Source organism: Colletotrichum acutatum, assembly GCF_030867785.1.
Source record: "Colletotrichum acutatum strain CBS 112980 chromosome Unknown BDZ83scaffold_4, whole genome shotgun sequence".
Classification (NCBI taxonomy): Eukaryota; Fungi; Ascomycota; class Sordariomycetes; order Glomerellales; family Glomerellaceae; genus Colletotrichum; species Colletotrichum acutatum.
Window position 1 is genome coordinate 594,277 of NW_026848998.1, and position 21,082 is coordinate 615,358.

General features: G+C 54.0%; 5 protein-coding genes across 5 annotated transcripts; 3 read left to right on the forward strand and 2 right to left on the reverse strand.

Annotated features, from left to right (window-relative positions):
• The first annotated feature begins 5,165 nt into the window (after positions 1-5,165).
• Positions 5,166-7,844, forward strand: BDZ83DRAFT_296244 (uncharacterized protein). Its single transcript, XM_060502221.1, has 2 exons — positions 5,166-7,628; positions 7,686-7,844. The coding sequence occupies exons 1-2, from the start codon at positions 5,353-5,355 to the stop codon at positions 7,717-7,719; spliced, it is 2,310 nt and encodes a 769-aa protein (XP_060371139.1). The 5' UTR covers positions 5,166-5,352; the 3' UTR covers positions 7,720-7,844.
• A 3,301-nt stretch (positions 7,845-11,145) lies between these two features.
• On the forward strand, positions 11,146-12,351 carry BDZ83DRAFT_646512 (uncharacterized protein; the record flags this gene model as incomplete). The annotated part of the gene is made up of 3 exons (XM_060509974.1): positions 11,146-11,313; positions 11,810-11,950; positions 12,007-12,351. 3 exons carry the CDS (start codon positions 11,146-11,148, stop codon positions 12,349-12,351), a joined length of 654 nt encoding a protein of 217 aa, XP_060371140.1.
• A 1,631-nt stretch (positions 12,352-13,982) lies between these two features.
• BDZ83DRAFT_599883 (uncharacterized protein) lies at positions 13,983-16,822 on the reverse strand (the record flags this gene model as incomplete). The annotated part of the gene is given in 6 exon segments (XM_060507010.1): positions 13,983-14,440; positions 14,459-14,622; positions 14,638-14,669; positions 14,685-14,738; positions 14,748-14,950; positions 14,972-16,822. Coding segments are annotated over 6 exon segments (2,322 nt in total), but the record flags the coding sequence as incomplete, so codon positions are not given.
• On the forward strand, positions 16,564-17,693 carry BDZ83DRAFT_296435 (uncharacterized protein). Its single transcript, XM_060502222.1, has one exon. The coding sequence runs from the start codon at positions 16,813-16,815 to the stop codon at positions 17,635-17,637; it is 825 nt and encodes a 274-aa protein (XP_060371142.1). The 5' UTR covers positions 16,564-16,812; the 3' UTR covers positions 17,638-17,693.
• A 1,320-nt stretch (positions 17,694-19,013) lies between these two features.
• On the reverse strand, positions 19,014-19,553 carry BDZ83DRAFT_646514 (uncharacterized protein; the record flags this gene model as incomplete). The annotated part of the gene is made up of 1 exon (XM_060509975.1): positions 19,014-19,553. The coding sequence occupies one exon, from the start codon at positions 19,551-19,553 to the stop codon at positions 19,014-19,016; it is 540 nt and encodes a 179-aa protein (XP_060371143.1).
• Positions 19,554-21,082: the final 1,529 nt, after the last annotated feature.

The following is a 21,082-nucleotide window of genomic DNA, read 5'->3' on the forward strand; positions in this document are numbered from 1 at the left end:
TCTCTGAGTGGAAAAAGAGGCGGGAGTTTTATCGTTTTACATTTTCATGTGAGATATGGTGGGATTTAAACGCATTTGACCAAGTACCTGGATGCATGCGGGTTTTTGGGTTCATGGTGGTGGGTGTTTGAGGAGCTTTATGGCTTTATGAGTACAGCGATTGAGCGTACGTACCGCATGCACACAGAATCGATTTGATAGATGAAGGGAATGCAATGACTACCAGTTTCACTTTTGCCATATTTGGGAGAATGTCATCAGTTGGAAAGAGGCGCGTCGTACAGAGTACGTGATCGAGTTAAAACCAGATAGACATCGTGAACCACCTGTATGCCATACAGATATGGTAAGCTGGTCTGGTCTGGTCTGGTCTGGTAAAACCCGCCATGTCCGTTGGTTGCCCTGTCGATCCCCGTCTTAGTGAGCGGGAGTGGCTCGCCGCCATTGCCAGTTTGGTTGGTTGATCATCAAGCCTCTGTTTTGTCGCGAGGGTCAACGGTTTGATACGCTTCGAAGGAGGGACAAAAAATCGTGGTTCGAATCAACTGAACCGTTTCCCTCTGGCAGTATTTACCAACTCGACTAATCGATTAATCTGCCCTGTTGGTGTAGCATTTGTAACTCGGCGACTTTTTCAGGATTTCTGTTTGAACCTCCTCGTAGGATGGTGTCGCGGGCGACGCTGACATCACGCTGCAGGGGAATTATGCACACAACGCCAATCCCTTGTCTTCAGTAAACCCGCAAGTCCAAGCTAAAAAGGTAATACGCGCTTCGCAGACTCAACCCGTCAATATGCTGCGCAGGAAACTTCCCTCCTCTTTTCACTTTGGTCAGGAACTCAGCCATCTGTACAGAATCAAATGTGATGAATATGGAGGCGGACGATCGATCCCCCAGAATGTGGTAAGGCTTTCGTGATTTATTTTAAGGCGTCGGGTCATTTATCTGCGGACGGACAGAACCGGCTTTACGAGAAGAGAGGTAAGCGCCTCTACGTTTTCGGGTCGGGTGTTAATTGTGTGTTATGATGGAGTACTCCAGTCCCTGTACCTTGAGCAGCATGACATAGATTAAGGTTGTCGATAAATGAGCGTATAATTGCAAGGTGGGAATATTGGAGGAATTATGTTTTTTCCTCCCTTCCGTCTTATGACAGAGCTTGTTGCCTTGGAATTATGAGAGAGGGAAGAATTGAAGAAAGAAAAAAAAAACATGCTGCAAGGAACAAGACATTATTGGAAAATTCCCCAAGGGAGACTAAGGCACGATAGCACGAATCAACTATTCCGAGACATATGGCAGTCGGATGTTCAACGACGCAAGGAAAATCTGCAGGTGGCATGCGGGCCCCAGCTTTGGAGATTGATCATTGATGAGCGATTATGGGAAATCTCGTCACCTCCATTACTACCGATGCCGTGAACAGTGGGTGTGGATTTGTGACGGGTTCCCACCAGCAATGTTTATTTTGGCTAAACGATTGGAGATGAGTTGTCGCCAGAATGGGAGGGGATTGTGATTTTCAGCGTAATACCGGGCCCCGAAGCACGCGTTGCTGGCGGGTTGCTGCCATACTGGCACGGCTGGCACGCTGACCACACTGACGAGATTTGAAAATGTGGGCTTTGCGGAGAAGGGAGCTGCAAAGGGAGATGGAATTGTTTCTGAGTGCTGTTTGATGTGCACTCGTCTAGAGCGAGCCGGAACACGCTCGAAGCGAGAAATCTCAATCGTGGCGATGCACGGAGGATCCGTGTCTCGGGAAGGACCAACAAGGAAGAAGACTGGCAGACTCTGAGCGTGAGAGTAGTCGAGGACTGTGCGAGGGAGGGAGCCAGGCGGGTGAGAACAAGGTTCGGGCGGCGTCGCAATTGACTTCCTGTCCGCGGGAAGCCCTGCATAAGCAACATACTGTGTAAGGCAAAAAGGCAAGGTGAACGAACACAGCCTCTTGCGCCCAGACCTGCAACTGGAATTGTTACTGAGCAAAGGTGGGATATTCACTCATTAGAAAGTCTGTAACAACGGGCCAGCGGTTCATCAGCCCAAAACATTGGATGTTCGTCGATCATCAGCGTTAGCCTTGGAAATCTTGTTGGTCCATCGCCCATCCGACTCCATCGTGGGCCGGAATTGTGGTCTAGGTCGCTCGGCTCGGTGTGCCGCGGTGAGCTGTTAGTGTGAGAGAAGTCATGGTGCTGCAGAACATGTCACAGGGCGGAGGCTGGCAGACGGCAGCCTCAAGAAAGCGTGCTAGAAAGCCTTCCACTTTGCCTTTTGTACTCTCGTCAATTTGTGTATAGACGATTCCCAAGAGTCCGCGGGCTGCTGGACGGTTCAGCCTCGCAACGGTAGCCTACCAATCGCCGTTGGGGCGGCCGGGCCATTTTTAGACGTCTCAGGCTCGTGGTTCCCTTTTCCTCAGAAACGAACCCGGCCAGGTTCTATCCCGTTGGGACGAAACCACGCAAGCTGGGGGGCATGGATTTGTGACGTCGAGCCTGTTCAGTGGGCATCGGGCTGGCTAAACACCAGTGACCAGTGACCACTAAAGCCTTCGGTCGCACTTGCTCTGCCGGGAGCCGGCATTTCAGGTGTGAACAGGCAAGATACCCTGGTGTGGCATGGTCTGCTGGAGTAATGCGTACGTACGCGTGCCCTTTAGAGAGAGTTGATCGTGGCAGTGCAGACTACAGAGACTGAAGTCGACAAGAGAAACAGAGATATTGAAATGAGCTGTGGGTTAGCCTTCTTCTTTGGCTTGGTCTAGTGCGTGCCGCTTCTTCCTCTCGCCGTGGTGCCGTGTTCCTGTTTCTCGAGGTGGTCTTGTCTGATGTCTGAGGCTAGGCGACACCCAAACACCCCGTGTCGCGGAGGTGCTTGAGATGAGAGCGGGCGAGGGAACATGCCAGCAGTAGCTACTTGGGCCCGTTTGGGTTTCTTGTCTTGGAGGCTTAGGTCTTGGGAGCATTGGAAAGCGTCTTGGAAAGTCTTGGGAATCTTCGGAGGCCCGGGACTGCGTGATCTGAGGTTTCCTGTGTAGGCTAGTCCGTTGACAGCAGTCATTACGAGAAAGGAGAGGCTGGAGGCCGATGACGATGACCTGGACTGGAACGGGTTGTGGTGATGACTGTGCGTATGTTCGTACGCGGTGTAGCGCGGCGGCGGGCGGGGGCGATGTAAGCCGATGGGAGTTCATTAGTAGTCGGCATTCGTGTCTGCAGCCAGCGTCTGAGGGCTGGATTGAGAAGCTGAAGAAACTGCATCCGTATGGATACAGAGGATTAGAATCGACATGTAGACGGGATACGGGAGCAAAGATGGGACGGGGATTTGGATGAATGACCTTGGTAGACTTGAGGCTTAAGGCTTGGCCGTGCAAAGCTGCAGGTGGAATATTCGGATGGCGGAAGGCAGTCGGTTTGCATGACGCCATGATTGCGGGAGTCCGCCAAGTTGGACGAGGATGTTGATGACAACGCCAACGACGATCGGGTCTGTGTTGTCGATGCTGATGCTGTTGGTGTAGCGGAAGGTTATAGAGACTAGGGATTGGCGTAGCAGCGGGGTCGAGTAAGGTGAGATTGAGTCTCGTCCACATGTGTTGTTTCGTCAATCATGGCTGAGAGTCTAGAGACGATATTGATCAGCCATTCCCGGACCTTGAAGTCGATGCTTGAATGGGCTGGTTTGGTTTGGTTTGCGTGAATTATTATTGTGCTGTTTCCCCGGCATCTGGCATATGTGGAATGTGCTTTGGCTCGTAACGGGTGACGACAATACATCCATGGGCACTGCAGCAACAGCAAGTCTGTGGTGTGTGTGGTGGTGAGTCGTGACTCTGGTGGTGTTGCTTGGCTGATTCCAACAGTGACAGACAGCATTTCAGTTGACTTTGTGTGTACGTGTGTCCCGCTGGCTGCGTGTTCGTCTGGGCCGTTCCTGACGGCTTTACGCGCCAAAGATATGTAGCTCTGTTAGATCAATACGAGCTGAATCCAGTTTTGGATGAGGAGGTACAGGCAGTATACTTTGGTTTGGTACTGTATCACTCGTGGGCAAAGGTATATCCGCTGTCCCCGGCTGCGTTCCTTCCCAGCCTCGCCAAGCTGTGGCCACCAGGCAGTACCTCTTCTCCATCCCATTGGGCGCGTGTTCGCTTCCTCCCTCCTTCATCCTTCCACCCTCGTGTCTCCTTGAGGGTGTAAAAGTCATTCCAAGTTCCCTCGTTCTTCCCTCCCACCACTTAAACAGGGGGGGGCCAAAATCAAGTGTCTCCAAGGTACATCCCGCATTCGCACCTCGACGACGCACCACCCGGCTCCAAAGATTGAAATTACGACAGCCTGGGCCGACACCACCCATTCGCGACCCCGTACGGTACTACTGTGTACGGCCCCCCTACCCCTGTCCCCTTTACTACCCACAAAGTGGCGCACCCACACACCAGACACAAGTCAATCCACGGGATTCCTGCTGCCCGCCTGTCGCAGCACAGCGTTGCTCTCCCTTCCACCCCCGTATTCTGGCCCTTGTTGCCCGGTTTTCCCTGAATCCGACCTTCCACCCGTCTTGGTTTTGGGTCCAGTCCTGCTTTTGCCTTTTGCTCACTCGAACCCCAAGCAGAGAAAGCCGCACCAAGGAAGGAACCAAGGTTGCAGCCAGCAAGCACCTGCCACTCCCACCACAGCGCCATCCAGCAACCACCACCGGCGCCTCCTTTCATCACTCCTTCCTTCCCCGTCCAGCCCTCCGCTTGGCGATCTGCTTCCCTTCCCTCTCCCTTCCTTTCCCAATTTCCTTCTAGCAACAAACAACAAAACCACCAAACCCACCCATCTTCAACCCGATCCTATCCTCAGGTCGACACTTAGCTCTGCGACTACCGATTGATTCGACGACAACGACGACACGAATATTCTCTTCGCTTCTCCCGTCGCCGCCTTCGAGAGGGACGCACTCCATTCTCTCCATCGCTCGCTTCGTTTTCTTCGCCGGAACAGGAGGATTGACAGGAACAACCACCGCACCAAACCCTCAATTCGTCGGCAGATAACCTTCGCTAGCACCTTTCCCCCTGCCACGGAAAACAAGCCAACCTTTGCGAAATTACTACAGAGGCCACGAGCTCCATCGACGACCGCATCAATTCCTTCGCTTCTACCGAATCGTCTTCTGTCGCCAATACCGTCTGGAACGACGTCAACCCCCATGATATTCTTGACCTAGACGGCTTCCAACCCCCCGCACCTTCCGCGCTCCATCGTCTACCAACGACGACACTGGACCACAGTCAAGCGGATCACCTCTTACTCTGACCCAGACCATCTCGACGACCTACCACCCACCATGAGGTTGTCATTCGCTAAGCCGTTGCTTCTGCTCGGCACCTTGGCCACCTACCTCACCACGCCAGTCCTCGCTGCTGAGCAGTTGCTCCAGTCCAACTCCCTCAACACCTGCCAGGATGATTCCAGCTTCACAGCCAGTCTGTTCAACGTCGTCTTTACCCCCGGCAATGGAAGTGCCGCAATCAACATTGTCGCCGTCTCCTCTGTTCAGGGCAGCATCGTCTTCGATGTCTCCATTTCGGCTTACGGTTACGAGTTCTTGAGGCGCACTGTTGACCCCTGCAGCATCAACCTCGCTGGTCTGTGCCCCATGACTGCCGGAAAGATCACCATGAACTTCAACCTGCCTGTCGGCGAGGATGCCGTCGGCCAGATTCCCGGCATTGCCTACAACATTCCCGATCTCGACGCTACTGTCCGTGTCTTCGTCAACTTGACCGACACCTCCACTAGTGTAGCTTGCGTTGAGGCTGATATTTCCAACGGAAAGACTGTCGACTTGATTGGTGTCAAGTGGGCTACCGCCATCATCGCCGGCTTGGGATTGATCTCTTCCGCCGTTATTTCTGGTCTCGGTCACACCAACACCGCTGCCCACGTTGCTGCCAACACGCTATCGCTTTTCGGCTACTTCCAGTCTCAGGCTATTGTTGGTCTCACCGGTGTTCACCTGCCGCCTATTGTCCAGTCATGGACTCAGGACTTCGTTTGGTCTATGGGTATCATCCGCGTCCAGTTCATGCAGGATATATTCACATGGTACCAGAGGGCAACCGGTGGAACTCCTTCCACTCTCCTCAACTCATTGACGACCACTTCCGTCCAGGTTGAGAAGCGTTCCATGGATTGGGCCCTCTCTGCCGCCAGAATGGCCAAGCGTGGCATTTCTTCCGTTCCCTCCATCATCGCCAAGAGAGCCAACATTCAGCTTTCTTCCGGCAGCTACATCGTCTTCGGTATCCAGAGAGTTGCCTTCCGCGCCAAGATTGAATCGACTAACCTCTTCATGACTGGTTTGTCTTTCTTCTGCGTTTTCGTCATCTTCACCGTTCTTGGCGTCGCCGCCTTCAAGGGATTCTGTGAGTTGGCTGTCCGACAGAAGTGGATGAAGAGCGAGAAGTTCCTCGAGTTCCGCAACGGCTGGTTCACTGTCCTGAAGGGAATCCTCTTCCGTATGACGTTGATTGGTTTCCCCCAAATGACGATTCTCTGCCTCTGGGAGTTCACCCAGGCCGACTCCGCGGCTGAGGTTGTTCTCGCTGTCTTCTTCCTCTTCGGCATGGCCCTGACCCTCGGATGGGCTTCCTTCAAGGTCATCAGAATCGCGCGTCGCTCCGTGGCTATGCATCGCAACCCGGCCTACATCCTCTTCTCTGACCCGCAGGCCCTCAACAAGTGGGGTTTCCTCTACGTTCAGTTCCGCGCTTCGGCATACTACTTCATCGTCCCTACGCTCGGGTACACTGTTGTTAAGGGAATGTTCGTCGCCTTCGCCCAGCGTAACGGAACCATTCAGGCCATTGCCTTCGTCATCATTGAGGCTGCTGCGCTCATCGCTGCCAGTGTTTTGCGCCCTTGGATGGATAAGAGCACCAACTCGTTCAACATTGCCATTTGCGTCATGAACTTCCTCAACGCCGTTTTCTTGCTCATCTTCTCAGACGTTTTTGGTGCCCCGGCTCTGGTAAACGGTATCGTTGGTGTGGTTCTGTTCATCGCCAACGCGGCCTTCGCTCTGATCCTTCTGCTGCTTGTTATTGTCAGCAGCACATTGATCTACTTCCGCAAGAACCCTGATGCTCGCTACCAGTTCATGGCCGATGACCGAGCATCCTTCATGAAGTCCCAGACGCAGCTCAACACTACTACTGAGTTGGACGCTCTGGCTGCGACTGCCCGAGGTGACAAGGCCCATTACAACAAGGGACTCGACCTCGATGACGACAATGATTCCATCTCTTCTGAGTCTATGCGTCGCCGGGCGGATCCCACTGGTGTTGCTCTGCCGCCATCTACTGCCCAGTCAGCTGCGCCCTCTCAGCACTCTCTTCAGCGTCCTGGAGGTCAACAACACGGCCAGGCGCCGCACTCACCAGTGGACCCTTCGATGCCCCTCTTCCCGGCAGACAACCGCAATCCCTATGGACAGGGGCCAACTCGGACCCCAAGCCCGTACAACGGCTCTGCATCAACACTCGGTGCCAACAATCACAACCAGTACCGCAACCAGAACAATGCCAGTCCTGCGCAGTACCGTTCCCAAAACAACGCCAGGTAAGTTATCAAAGGAACTAGAGCCACTTGCCATTACAGCAGCTAACGAGCACACAGCCCTTGGCAGCGTGGTGCCGGATATGAGCACTAGATATGACTTCACATGATGTTTGCCCGCTTTGATGGGAGATACCACAGTCTTGGGGACAATGCGCCAGGCAATCTTGCCGGTACTTTTGTATGTGTGTTGGCATTCTGGTCCACCCAAGCATTTTGGGCACATTTTCTCGGATACACGAAAACACGAGGGGATTTGACAGAAACCCAAGACCCAACCAGCTCAGTAATGACGTGCCAGGTGTGGGAAGGAGACTTGAGCTCTCACCTCGGGTTATGACGCAATGCATCACAGGATAGACGGAATGGTATCTTCCTTTTTTCTTCTTCTCTCATCTCTATGTTCCACACACTTGTGTCTGGCATTGAAGACGGCGTCCCGAGATCACGGCGTTGATTATTGTTTTTACGGGGTCGTCGGGCACGCTAATCAGGAGGATTGCTGCGCCGTACTGGGTTTTCTTGACTTTGTAAATAAGTTGCGGCTGGCGGGGAAAAGGGTACCTCGTCAGCGAGGACAGCAGCAGTGGAATTGGGCAGGCTAGGAATTGGGATAGGGGTTCACAAAAAAGGCCAGCTCCAAGGGCAAGAGGAAAGCAACTTCTTCCGTGCCGAAGTCACATTCGGCTTGAAAGGTTTTGCTTCTCTCAGGGATATGATGAACCCCATGATAAGGAAAAACAGACAAAAAACCCCTCACAAAATAGCTAATGAATCCCTTTGTTACACGATGTTCTCGGAGACAGGCAATGTCTCGGCCGATTTGGGGCGTATTCTTCTTGACGAAAACTTTACTTACGGACGAGCAGGCCTTGATATCTAGGGGGTGGGAGGGGAAGAACCACGGTTGGCCGACGGCGAGAAACCCTCAAGTGACCACCGTCGACATCTTTGTTTGAGTGTCTTGTCCTCTCCCCCTCGGCTGTTGTGTCACGGTAGATCAAGAGACGGACAGAACTCCGGCGATCAAAGTGCTCTCTTTTTCTCTTGTTCTCCCGATTTAAAGTTGGCCAAACGGGCAAAGGGGGGGGGGGAGATTCGGCCGTTGCGGTGGGTGGTTCGGCCGGCTGATCTGCCGCGAGATGGACAGCTAGACACGCAAAGTTTCGGACGTTAGTTGGATGCTCACCTGTTCTTGTCTAACCCGTCAAAGAACGAGATGGGTGGGTGTGAGGGGTGGAGGGGAGACAACACAGGAGAGAGCCTTCTGGTCCGGAAGACGAGCCGGGGCTTTCTTGATTTGATAAAGTATCGAATGGGAAGGGGAAATGTTTCCCGCGGCAAGTAAGGTTTGACCGACGGCCATTCTGGACCCTCTTGTAGACGGAGCAGGATAAATGGACGGGCGGGACCTGAACGATACGTCCGTACCGGGGGAGGCCGGAGGAGAAGGAGGAAGATCCAGTCAACCATCCCCCGGGCTCGGAGGGGGAAAGCGTGGGAAGGTGAGGGAGGTGAGAGTGGGCTCGGTGAAGGTGGTGTGGATTAGGTGTGGTGGAGAAATAGAGAGGCCGACACGGAGGAAAGCAACAAGTATGAGGAACAAGATTCAGGACGGGGGACGCTGTAGAGGGGATGGGAGGATTGCAGGCTCAAGAAGAGGAAAAGGCAAAGCAAAAGGTGGGGCAAAGTCACGGAGGTTGCCTATCATTCATTGTGAGTGCAGTGAGACAGGCCTCTCCGTCCCAGACTAGCACAAATCCGGAGACCAAGAGACGACTGCCTTTCCTTTGTCTCTATAACGGTCATCGATTCGTGATGGGCGAGGCAGCTGTCGTCGATCGGTCAGCCCGCCAGGCGGGACCTTGACGAGCTGGAAGAGGGCAGACGAGAGTGGGATCATGGGAACACAAACGCGCAATCCAACGGATGATGGATGGGACGTTGGGATGGAGCGGAAGACCGGTTTTCGCAAAGTTTGTGTAACGTCGGAAGGATTTCGAGGTGACGATGTCCAGGTTTGACCGTCGATAGGGTCGGTAGCACAAGGCCAAGATGAGCCGACCAACCGACCCCTTCGATGCATCTTGGCATCGCGACGTTGAGAAAGAAACAGCTCTCTTGGGCCCGTATCACGCCTCTTGGCCATCGTGAGCCGCGAAAGAGGACAAAAAGGGTGGACGGGATTCAGTCGAGCTATCTCCAATGTGGAAACGGCAAGCGAGGATGGGAGTAGTCTGCCTGGGAGGAGTGCGTAGATGGGAAGAAGCCATGTCCAGGTAGGTCTAGGGTGGTGGACAGAGCTCCTTTTTGCCCGTCAAAGGGCGTTGAGGAGTCGAAAGCCTCCAAGCTTGTTTACTGGAGACGAGGGCGTATGGCATCTCCAGTCGGAAGCGAAGGGTAGAGCGGCCGACTATGGGAAGCAACATCGTGACATGTTGCGGCTGCTCGAGCTCCGCACACTCTCGGAAACAACAGGTCCGGCTGACCAAGGTCAGGCTTGTGGCGCGGTGGTTTACCACGGCCTCGACCTGTGGAGGTCGTCGTGAGGCTTCACATGCAGGGCAGTGAGGGCTAAGGCAGGTGGGCCAGAAGCCGGAGAGCGGCACATGCAGGTGCGGTACACCTGCGTTGGCGCTTTCTGGGGATGGGCTTTTCGCTTCCGCTGGACTGCAGTTGGGGTGACAGTTGTGCCTGGCAACGTGTGGCGCGTCTCGGTAGTTCCAAGAGTGACGGCAAGGTTGGTCGGCGGCGCAGTCTACTGCTTGATGTCACGGCCTCGAGGCGTCGTCAGGTCCAGATTTGGTTGTCCTTCTACAAGCTGCTTCATCCTAGACTTGAAGACGAGGATGATGGTCGCCTGTCACCTGAACAGGGCTTCAACTCGATCTAGAGTCGGGCCCTTCTGGATGTGCAGTGAAGTGGCTGAAGAAATTGCGAGGATTCCACTGAAGGCGTTAAGGCTTCAACACGAGGGCTTCGGGGTATCTGGCCGGCTTTCCTGTGGCTCCAGGTATTTGGAAGGGCTGTTCCCCTGGCGGCCGCTTGATTAGTACGATCACCAGTCTGTTGGGTTGTTCATCAACGTCCCATGAGGTCTGGAGTCTGTTCACCAGGCGCGACGTGGGGGCCCTCGGACTTCTCGTCGTCGTCATTGGTTAGATGCGATGTCGTTCGACCACGGGACTGAGATAGAACAAGGCGGATAGACGCGCGAGCTAGCTATAGCAGGCGCGTTGTACGCCCCAAAGCCCTGGGAACTCTTGATGGCTGACCGAGATGTGTGGATATCACGGACAATCTGGTCGGAGGGTAACGGTCTTCTGGGATTCCGGCTACGCCGCGCCTATTCTCTTGGAGATGCCATACTCGCTTGAGCAACATGAGGCTTGAGTGATTAGCCCGAAGGATGGAGAGAAGAATAAACTGTGGCTCGTGTGAGATGGCGGCCGCCACAGTCGGGCTGAAAGTGAAGAAAGGGAATAGTGCACGGAGTAACCTATAGGCTAACCTCTTCGTCATGTCGTCGGTCTGCGAGGCGGCAGCTGTCATGACGGCGGGGGCTGAGGCGGACACGGGAGAACTGCCAAACATAGCAAGGCTGCCATGGGCCAAAGTAGTAGGTATCGAGCTGGCGGCTGGCCCCAGATTTTGCCTGCCCAGAATATCAGAACCTAGTCAAAAAGATGTAAGTGAGCAGCGGTCCTATGGGGCCCGGGGTAAGACATTCAGCTGGACTGACCGAGAAACGGCGACCGAGAAAGTCTGCTTTCGCCCGGATTTGGACGTGACAGAAAGGTCCCCATAGAATTTTTTGAAGTTGGCTACGGAGAAATCCATGAGCTAGTCAGGTAGACAACGACAGAGATGTCTCCGGAGGAATTACTATTGGCCAAATAACGAGAGAAAGATGCCGCTTGACCAAATCAAGGCCGTCGGTAAGACGCCTTTTCTCTTCCCGTGTGTAGAAAATCTGCTTCGAACACGATACAGTGGCTGATGGACGGTTGAGAGACCATGATGTTTGTTGAATGCTGATCATGTTTGACCAACTGCGAGAAGTCGAGAGCATCGGTATGAACAGCACGAATAACGGTGATCGTTTCGGATCTTGAAGCTTACCGAAAAAATAGAGGGTCTTGAAGCGGGGAATGATGTTCGTCTCTTCCTACCTTACCTCATAGAATGCCATTTTTGACATGAATGACGATATCATGGGCGTATATTGCCTACGAAGCGACAAGATGTCACGTATGCGCAGGTCTTTGCCCGAATTGAACCAAGGCTTCAAGACATCATCAACAGAACGTGGCCCGCCATACAGGGTCAGAGGCTTCTGTGTTGCGCGCCTCCTTTGATGCGGAATATCAAATTCTGCCAGCCCCATGTCTCGCGCCCTTACTCAGTCGTCTGGGCAGAGGCGCATTCTCTTGACAAGTGTCGTGATGCTCTGGACTGCGCGGATAGAGATGCGCGCCTCCTAGGCAAGGTTCTCGATCTCTTGGATGAAGCGAGTGAGACAAGGCTCGTAATGGCAAAGAAGTCGAGATCTTGTGCTTGTTGTGGCGGTTGGGAGAGGTATCAAGGGAACGGAGCTCGTCCCGGTGCTGCTTCCGGTCGAAGATGGAGCCCATTGCTGGGCGGCTGCGCCTGGGCAGATGCGCTGGTGGTCCTGCGTCGCGGCTACGCAAGGCCAGACCCATGCAGATACGCTGACTATCGATAACATCGTACGAAGATGAGAGATTTTGTTTCGCTTGCGATGTAGTGAGTACCTGCTTTCAGTCGGGCAACGGACGTTGCGAAAGGGGTCCAGGGGAATCTGCAGGGTCGAGACGCAGCGCGGCTGCGGCGTACGGCCGTGGAATGCAAAGATGCAATAACGTTTCCGGAAGGGGTAGACGGTGGGGGATCTGGACGGAAAGAGACTTTCCCGATTCAAGCAACTTCTGCGAATGTGTGATCGAGCAAGCGAGATCGTGATTGTGAGAGAGGAGCGGAATAGAGAGGCTCAAAGCCCAGGCGGGTGGACTTTGCACTGAGACATTGATACGCGAGACTGCGCCCTGTTGCCGTCATGCTCCTGGCACCTTTCGAGTTCGGGTTTGGCGCCGCAGACAGACAGCTGTAGACAGTAGTATGCATGGTGAGCTGCGAGATTCTGCAACGGGGATCTTGCACTAGTCTCCAAGAGTCGGGTCCGGAGGCGCATGGGCAGGCAAACCGTCACACTGTCATGTCAGCTTGTGGCTGTCTCTTGATTTTTTCTTGGGCGAGGAGAAGTGAGGCGGCATGGAGACGCCGTTCCCTCTTGATCGTCCGTTGGAGGAGGGGGTGGATTTCACCGAGATCCCAACTTCAAATCCCGACGGCCTGCCAGGATAGCAGAGGAGGCGTCTCCGAGTGTCAGTGTGGGTGGATGATAGAGGAGACCGAGGAGTGCGAGAGGTAAGGCTTAGCGGAGAATCCGGGGAGCGTCTGGCTGAGGTGGATGCGAAAGCCAAGTCATGATGGGATAAGAGGACGAGAAAGAGGGCAAAAGAGCTATCTGTTTGCGGCGATTTGAATCTTTAAAGGGAACGGAGAGGAGGGACTAACACAGGCCAGCCCACACCCCCTTGCTCCACTCACATTGGGTTGTCGTTGCCCTCACCCTTTTCCTAGCTGAGGTAGTTCTCGTTGTCTGTAGGAAGTCACCATCCAAGTCTCCCTGGGCCTAGACCTCTTGCGCGATGCCCTGGTCAGGTGCACTTCTGAGCCCCTCCTCCTCCTCCTCCTCCTCCTCCCCATCATCGTCGTCGGAAGTTGGTCTGTGTTGACTCCCGAAGGGTGTGGGTGGAGGGGTACCTGCTTTTTCTCCATAACGCCCGCCCAGCCGCCTGTCATGGGGATGGCACGGATGATGCGGGATCGCACAGACACCGAACGTGACGAACGAGGTTCGGCCCAGGGGAAGGAAGAGAGGGACGGAGGATACCCCCCTCCTGCTCTGGCGGTCTGACCTGGACGGCGCTCTGCCCAGCGTAGATCGGCTAACGGCTGGTCGAGAGACGGCCTCACGTAGCGGCACCGTAGTTCACCACGAGAGGCTGCCCCGACCCTGCGGACTGGGATCTAGCGAGAGGCTGCGCGAGGCGTCACCCATGGAGCGACCGCAAGGCACCGCCGAGTAGTAGTAGAATGACTGCTATTTGCTGACTGGTGAGATATTGTTGAGGAGGTTGTTGTTGTTCTTTCAAAGAAGGATGACTCGTGCAATCGATTTGTCAGGAAGGGTGATGTAGGAACTCGTGATGAGAAAGTTGAACCATGGTAAAGTCGGAGACAAGGTATCACGATCAAGGAAAACTTCAGAGTTTGTTTGAATAGTGTTATTTTGATATTTCAGCTGTTTTGCTAAGATAACCTGTCCCTCCATATCTCATACCCTGGGTTCCAGCCTGTGATTTTGGGTTGATCCAACATAAGGAAAAGGAGATTAGCTAGTAAGTGCTTGTTCGTGATGGTAAGAAGGTAAAACGGCTATCGTGGATAAGCCGGTAAGGCGTCAGTTGGAGCTCGCGCTCCCCATGCCGTTGTGTAAATGGAAAGAAAAGCAAAAGTGGAAAAAGGCAAGAAAGAAGCAAAACCCATCCAGAGAAGGAAAAACCTCGCGGATCAATCGCCCACAATTGATGATCCCTTGAAAACGCCTGATATCCCTTAGGGCCCAAGCATGCCCTGACCCAAAAATAAACTCTCAAGCGCTCCCTAAGCGTATACCTGCTGTACATTGGAAAGGAAGAAGAATGCTTTGCTCAGAAGACGAATCCTTCCTCAACCAGTTTGTCCACATCGCCGCCGGCGGCCTTGACGGCCTTGATAGCTGCTTCGCTCATTCTTCGTCGCTTCTCCATCGCCTCCTTCTCCCGACGTGCCTTTGTCTTGGAGCTTCCGCTGGGCGCCACACCGGTCATGAGAACGTTCTTGTCGCTGGGAGTAAAGTTGACGAAGCCGACTCCCTCAGACGCACCGCCCAAGTTGCCGATGGAAGGAGTGCGCATGCTTTCGCGACGAGACCAGGACCGACGCTTCTTGACACTGGCGCTGAGAGCGGCGCCACCACCCCCGATACTGGACAACGAGCCGCCGCTGCTGTGACGGGAGCGATTCGTAGGCGTGGGCGACGTTGAGGAATCGCGGCTGGCTTGACGTGTGCGGCTCGGGTTACGCGTCTTGCGCATCGGCGTTGATAGGCACATGTGCCGGGCGCCGGCCGAGGGGGCACGGGGCATGCGGGGCCGGCGCTCCGTCATCTGTTGGGGGTGTTGCTGGTGATGAAGTGGCTGTTGGGGTTGGTAGTGGACGATGGGCGAGGATGTGGTACGGGGTTGGGGCATGTGGATCATGAGTCCTGACATTTCGTTTCCGGTGGCGGCGATGTTGTTGTATTCGTATGGCAGTTCACTGTGTTGTGTGTGCATGGCGAGGTTGAAGGTGGCATTGCGAGCGTTCTGTGCTTGATATTGTGAGTTGGATGTCAAGTCCATGTTGTTTCCACCCCACCACTGGTCGTCGATGCCATCCGTAGTGGCATAGGCATTGGACCAAGCGACATGAGAGTCGGTCTGGGGAGTTGTTGTGGCCATTGGCCAGGAAGCCTTGCTGGTGTTGGCGACGTTACCGGAGCTCATCTGCTGGTGGTGATAGAACATGCCGCCCTTGTCATCCAGGACAGGAGTGTCCAGTGGCGTGGTAGGATCGCTGCGACGGAATACGGGGACGTGGTTGACGGCCACTCCAGCATCGAAGAAGGGGTCTTCGACGTAACCACAGCCAAAGGACATGGGGTTGCCGCCGGCTGATGATGCGGAAGGCAGGTCCTGGGGAATAGTGGCACTGTTGGGAGGGGACAGGGGAAGCCTTGCGGGGTGAGGGCCACCGAGGTTCTGGAGATGCTCGGGACGGAGCTTGAACTTGCGAGGCGAGGCGTTGGGGGAGAGGGGACCCCTGCTGTCGATGGCGACGGTAGACATGGTGGGTTGTTTATGGCGGACAGACGCAGCTTTCTGCTGCAGTTTCGATGCGACAACCTTGAAGAAGTTGCTCGGCTTACGACCACCGTTGGTGTGACTGTTGCTGCTAGTATTGTTCTGATTGCTGCTGCCGGCAAGGTGGATGTTGCTGTTGCTGCTGGTAGCGGACGAAGCTTGAAGAAGAGGAGTGGGAGGATGGGAAACGACGACAGATGGAGCGCGAGATGGCGACGCTTTCAACGATATGCCTTCCAGGCGCAGGAGCTCAGAGTCAGAGATCGACTCGGCCCCGCCAGCGTGAGCTGTGTCCGGATAGGTCGAAGCCTTCCTTTGTTCTTCTTCACGGTCGATCGTCCATGAAGACTGGATACCCGGAACGCCCACAGCAGACGGTACCACCGCGTCTGAAGTCGCCGCCCCTCCTCTAGCGGCTGCTGATGATGGCACTAATGTGGCAGCGGGACCTGCTGCGGCGCTAGTCCTAGTTTCCATGAGCGGATGTGTGTGGCAACTTAGTATGTCGTCCAGATCGTCCGATACGCTTGTCGTCGATGCGGACCCATGGGCGGGGAGTGGCATGTTGTAGAAGAACGAGTCGGGCATGGCAGCAGAGGGAGGGAGCTCGTCACCCCCGGTGGTCGTCGAAGAAAGCCTCTCCAGGTCGACGAAGTCCTCGAAGAGTAGGCTGTCGCTGTGGACCGCACCCGAGCCCGATCCTCCCCCGCCGGCTCCCTCTGTGTCTTCTCCCCAGGGCAGGTGAGACTGGCCCCCGCTACCGTCTTTGTCCTCATCCATTGAATCTACTGAGAACTGGACTTCCGAATAGGCCATGTCGTCGTAGTCTGTCGGGTGCGAGCTGAGACTGACACTCGTGCCGGGGCTCCTCGTCCAATGCGAGACGGCCACTGTCATGCTCTCTTGTGCGGGTGTCTCTGCCTCTGTCTCTGTACTAGAATTGAGTTCCGCAAACGATCCGGAGCCAAGGCGAGGATCAGGAACAGAAGCGGGGGACTGGAGACAGGAGTGAGGATCAGATCTGTTGCGTGGATTATGATGCAAAACGGTGGATGGTTGGTAAAAGGCCCGTAGCAAAGGAGAGAGCGAGATAGAGAATGTTGTAATGTTCGTTTGCGGAAAGTGAAAAAAAGAGTGTGGAAAAGAGTGAGAGAGAGATGATAGAGAAACTGGGGTATAACCATCGAAGAATGGGACTCTTGTACGGAAATGAAAACCGTCGATGGTTGCAAACCCACACGGGGTGGAGGGAACGAGAGTCAACAAATACCGTCCAGCTCATGTCTCTGATCCTGCCACAGCAACTATTGCAAGAGATATGGATGCAGCACGGAGACGAGCACCATTGGAATTGGGGACCGCAGAGATCACCGTGCTTTCAGCGAGGGATGCCATCTGTTCCTGAATGGCCAAAGGAATGCAACCCACGTCGCCTAGTGACCCAACAGCATATCCGCATTCCAGTCAACACGGCCACCTCCCACTCTGTACCTGCAAGAACTGGGGTTGGTAGGGCAAAGAGACAGCGACATGAGAGGAAACTTGATCATCGTTTTCTTTCAAGGCAACGTCGTTTAACAAGAAAAGAAACCACCCTCGGGAAGAAACAATCACTTTGCTCGCCCTCTGTGCCAGGGCTGGTATTGGAGACAAAGACATGTTGTAATTCCTCAGACTGCAGGCACATGTCTAATCCTTCGAAAAGTCTTCTGCTTGCTTGGAAACTTCAGCATGCTAAGCTGACTGCAACCTTGATTGATATTTTGAATAGCTTTTGGCGGCTTGATACGGGATGTCGTCTGCTTCGGAAACGCCACTGGCGAAGCAAAATTATGATCGTGGACCCCGGTCATACAGCCTCCTTCCAAGCAGAAGACTACATCGAGATGGGGCTTCCTCTTGCTTATCTTGATTCTATGCCCTCCACTGGGAGGTTGTACCTTGTGGCCCTTTTGGAAATAGATCATGATATGCCAGGATGATGATGAAGTGATGACAAACAAGGGAACGGAGATATTTCAAGAAGTGAAGTAGGGGCGTAGTCGGCTAAGAGCGATGGCGGTGCCAAACTGCAAGGAATCACGCCTTCGACGGCCGGACCGGCGACCGATCCAGGCTCGTGCTCCAACTCCGAGTAGCTTTCACGGTCCGCGGCTATGCTATCCCAGCTCTTCGTGAACTAGACTACCCATAGCTATCAAGGGAAAGACATGGGTCATTGGTGATTTGCTGCCCCAGATGGAACTACTGCACGTCTCCTCGTCGACGCTGGCCTGACCACCTGAAAGTCTAATTGGCGTATCTCACCCTCATTAGCTGCGAGTTCCTTGGCTTACAACCCCTCCAGCTGTTGGATCATGCCATACGCACTTGCGCAGGTGGAGAGCGTGTTAGCCGGGAGACAGCTGGAATGTTCATACGGCTCCCCCCTCATGATACTTATCTGAAGAGGAGTACAAAAAGATGTGATGAATTCAAGAGGGGGCAGTGACGGCGCACGTCGCCGGTTCTGAACGAGGATCGTGGTGCATTGTGCCGCATGCATGAATGGAGACTCCCTTGAAATCCTCCTTTGACCACAATAGGTTCCCAGCCTATCGGGACAGCTTGCTCGCAGGGCAGCCGTTGTCTGTTGCACACGTTTCCCAACCACCCGCAACAACGGTAACACTGAAAACATCGCTGTCCTGTGTCATCTCAATCTTAGTCATCACTGTGATTCAAAGTGAGAACGTCAGCAGATAAGAATGCGACACATCCCAAACTGGGAGGTCTGGTTTGTTGAATTCGAAAGTTGTCTAGACCTCTTCAATAGTGTCCTCTCATCAGCGACCTAGAGAATGATGCATAGAGGCGAAACCCTGCCTGACAAAGGCTGCAAGTATTGACGCCACCTCTGCATCTTCGAAGGCTATGGGCAGACAAACACCCAGCCAAAGAATTGGAGCTTGCGCAACTGATGACTCGGTGATGACCTCGGGCCGTCAAGGTTGTTGCCAGCCGAAAAGTGTCTCCGATTCCGAACATCAATGCCGAAGAAGCGGACATCCGACCACCGAGTGGCTCATCGCAAAGATGGAATAAAAATAAAGGCAAAAATCTCCGTGTCTGGCCCGACACGATCAAAACGCCGTCTCACTCTGGATCTCCAGAGGCAGTGATCCCCAATTGAACTTCCAGACCATGGCCATGTTGTAGTTCAAATCCATCCCAGTAAACGCCGTTGCCGTAGCCCAAACCTAGTCCTTTTCCCATGGGTATATCGCTGAAATGTTCCTCAGACGCTCATATAATGAAACCGAAATAATAAGACAGACTCGACTGATGCGGAACTGGACTGTGCATCTGCCAGGACGATTCAGCTTGGTCGAGGGTCGATGGTAGGTCCTGGTCCTTTTCTTCGTCGCATCCTTGGTCGTTGTCTGACAACGTTCTGGCAACGAAGCGCCGTCTCTGCTGATCCTCTGAATCGCAAAGATCCGTAATTTCGCATGCCTCCCGACTTTCCCAACAGCCTTTCTCTATCGGCAGCTAATGCTTTTTGCATGAGAGCATATTCCTCGTCTTGGCCGCAAAAGCCTTCATCCACTTCCGGTTGTGTCAAGGCTGAACCGATTTCGGGATAGCCGTCGGCATCAATGTTGGGAAGATGAGGATATACAGGGACAGCTGCTGGCAAAGACGATGTTGCTGCAGATGGATGAACGTTGCACTGCAACTCTCCCGAGACCATGTCCTTGATACGTGCCTCTATCGCGCGGGCATTGGTTGGATTGTTGACAAAGCGGCTGTAACGTTGACGCCGAGCTCTTTTCCAATCAGCCACTGGCTGGTGCTCCTTGATATCGTCTGTAGCAAGACTCATATCGCAATCATCGTCCACCTCTAGATCGGCCATGGATAAATCGGTGACCAGTGATGAGGACTTTATAGCCGACGTCGCCAGCGGATTTCGTTGCCGGAATTCTGGTATTAGAGTCTGTTTGCTGAGCTCGTGGGCAAGGTTGTCAACAGGCTGCGGTGGAACTGGTGGTGTATCAAGAAGAGCTGGAGATGATGCCGGGGGAGACAAGAGTCCTTCAGTCGGGTTCGGTAATTCTCGTGGGCGTTGTTTGGGGGAGAGAGATGGCTCCTCGATAAAACCGTCCGCACCTGAGCGGATCTGGGTTCCTAATGCAAAGTGGTCAAACATCCTTCCTCAAGTTTGAGCGAAGGCTGGCGACAGATAGATTTGCCCTAGGTATGCGTTGACGAGAGCACAGCGAGGACTGAAGCTTGCTCTGGGGAGGGTGGGCTGCTATTATGAAGGCATCCGCATCGGCGCTAGAGACTGGGCGAAGAGGCGCCGTGGCAGCCACAAAAGGCCCTCGAGTGATTACTCCCGATAGTTGGTAGTGAGTGCTAGCAGCAAGACTGACGTTGATCTAACTCTGAGAGCGTGCAGGAAAATTGAGCGTGGCCGGGACGTTGACCAAGAGAGATTGCTGCCATGTGTTTGGGTGTTTGTGTCGTATAGTCGATTGTCGTTGGTTTGATGTTCTCAACGAGCAGAATATGCCACTGTAGCAAGCAGTTTGCGTCTCTCTGCTGGTAGGGAAACGAGGGCAAATGAGTATGAATGAGTGATAGGGACGTGAAATGGGAGAAAAGAAGTTGATCTAGGTTAGGAGAGACAGTTCCAACTGAGGGATGGCTAGAGGGCAGGAGGACGAGGAAGACGAAGGGGACTAGCTAATGTGGCGTAGCGTCACAGAGGATGCTAGCTAAAGTAGTGTAGCTGTGGTGACTGGGCTCGAAGGGGATGTTGAAGTTGGATGTAAACGGAGTCGAAGAAAGTCGCAGAACGAGGCGTGCGGCGCGTGGGCGGGCGCAATACACATATGGTCTTTTCCTTGGGTTGCAAAAGATGCGGTATGGAACCCGTACCAGTACCAGAACCAGCACCGGTAGCCAGTATCAGGCCTAGCAGTATCCGTACCGTATGGCCGGCACTACTAGCGAGCTAGCGTGGCCAAGTTTCTCTGGAGACAGTGGAGGGACAAGGAAAATGGTTGCACAAAGGCGAAGCTAGAGGTTGGCTGGCGGCACTACGCTGAGACTGATTGATGCTCCTCTTCGTGCCGTGCAACAGCCAGAGAAGAGAACGAGGAGGGACGGGTGTGCGTAGCTATAGGGTTTCGGGAGGGTTTGCTTGGTGGTTGTTGAATTGGGCCAGAATCGATATTGAGAATGCGGTGATGTTGAGTATGAGGCGAAGGTGCGTTCGGGTACCTATCCGTACGGATAGCTCCAGTTGGGTAAGAAAGGGGCGAAGGCGGAGCAGTGTCAAGATGGACACGACAAGAGATGCTGTTCTTTCGATGTTTGGAGCAACGAAATACCGAGGAATGCCAATGGCCTGAAAGTAAGGCGAGGCAATGGAAAGTG

Bases quoted from the DNA above. Each gene is read 5' to 3' on its own strand.
- BDZ83DRAFT_296244 (XM_060502221.1), top strand. From the start codon at position 5,353: ATGAGGTTGTCATTCGCTAAGCCGTTGCTTCTGCTCGGCACCTTGGCC. The intron at 7,629-7,685 runs GTAAGTTATCAA...ACGAGCACACAG, and splicing joins CGTTCCCAAAACAACGCCAG to CCCTTGGCAGCGTGGTGCCG.
- BDZ83DRAFT_296435 (XM_060502222.1), top strand. From the start codon at position 16,813: ATGATAGAGAAACTGGGGTATAACCATCGAAGAATGGGACTCTTGTAC.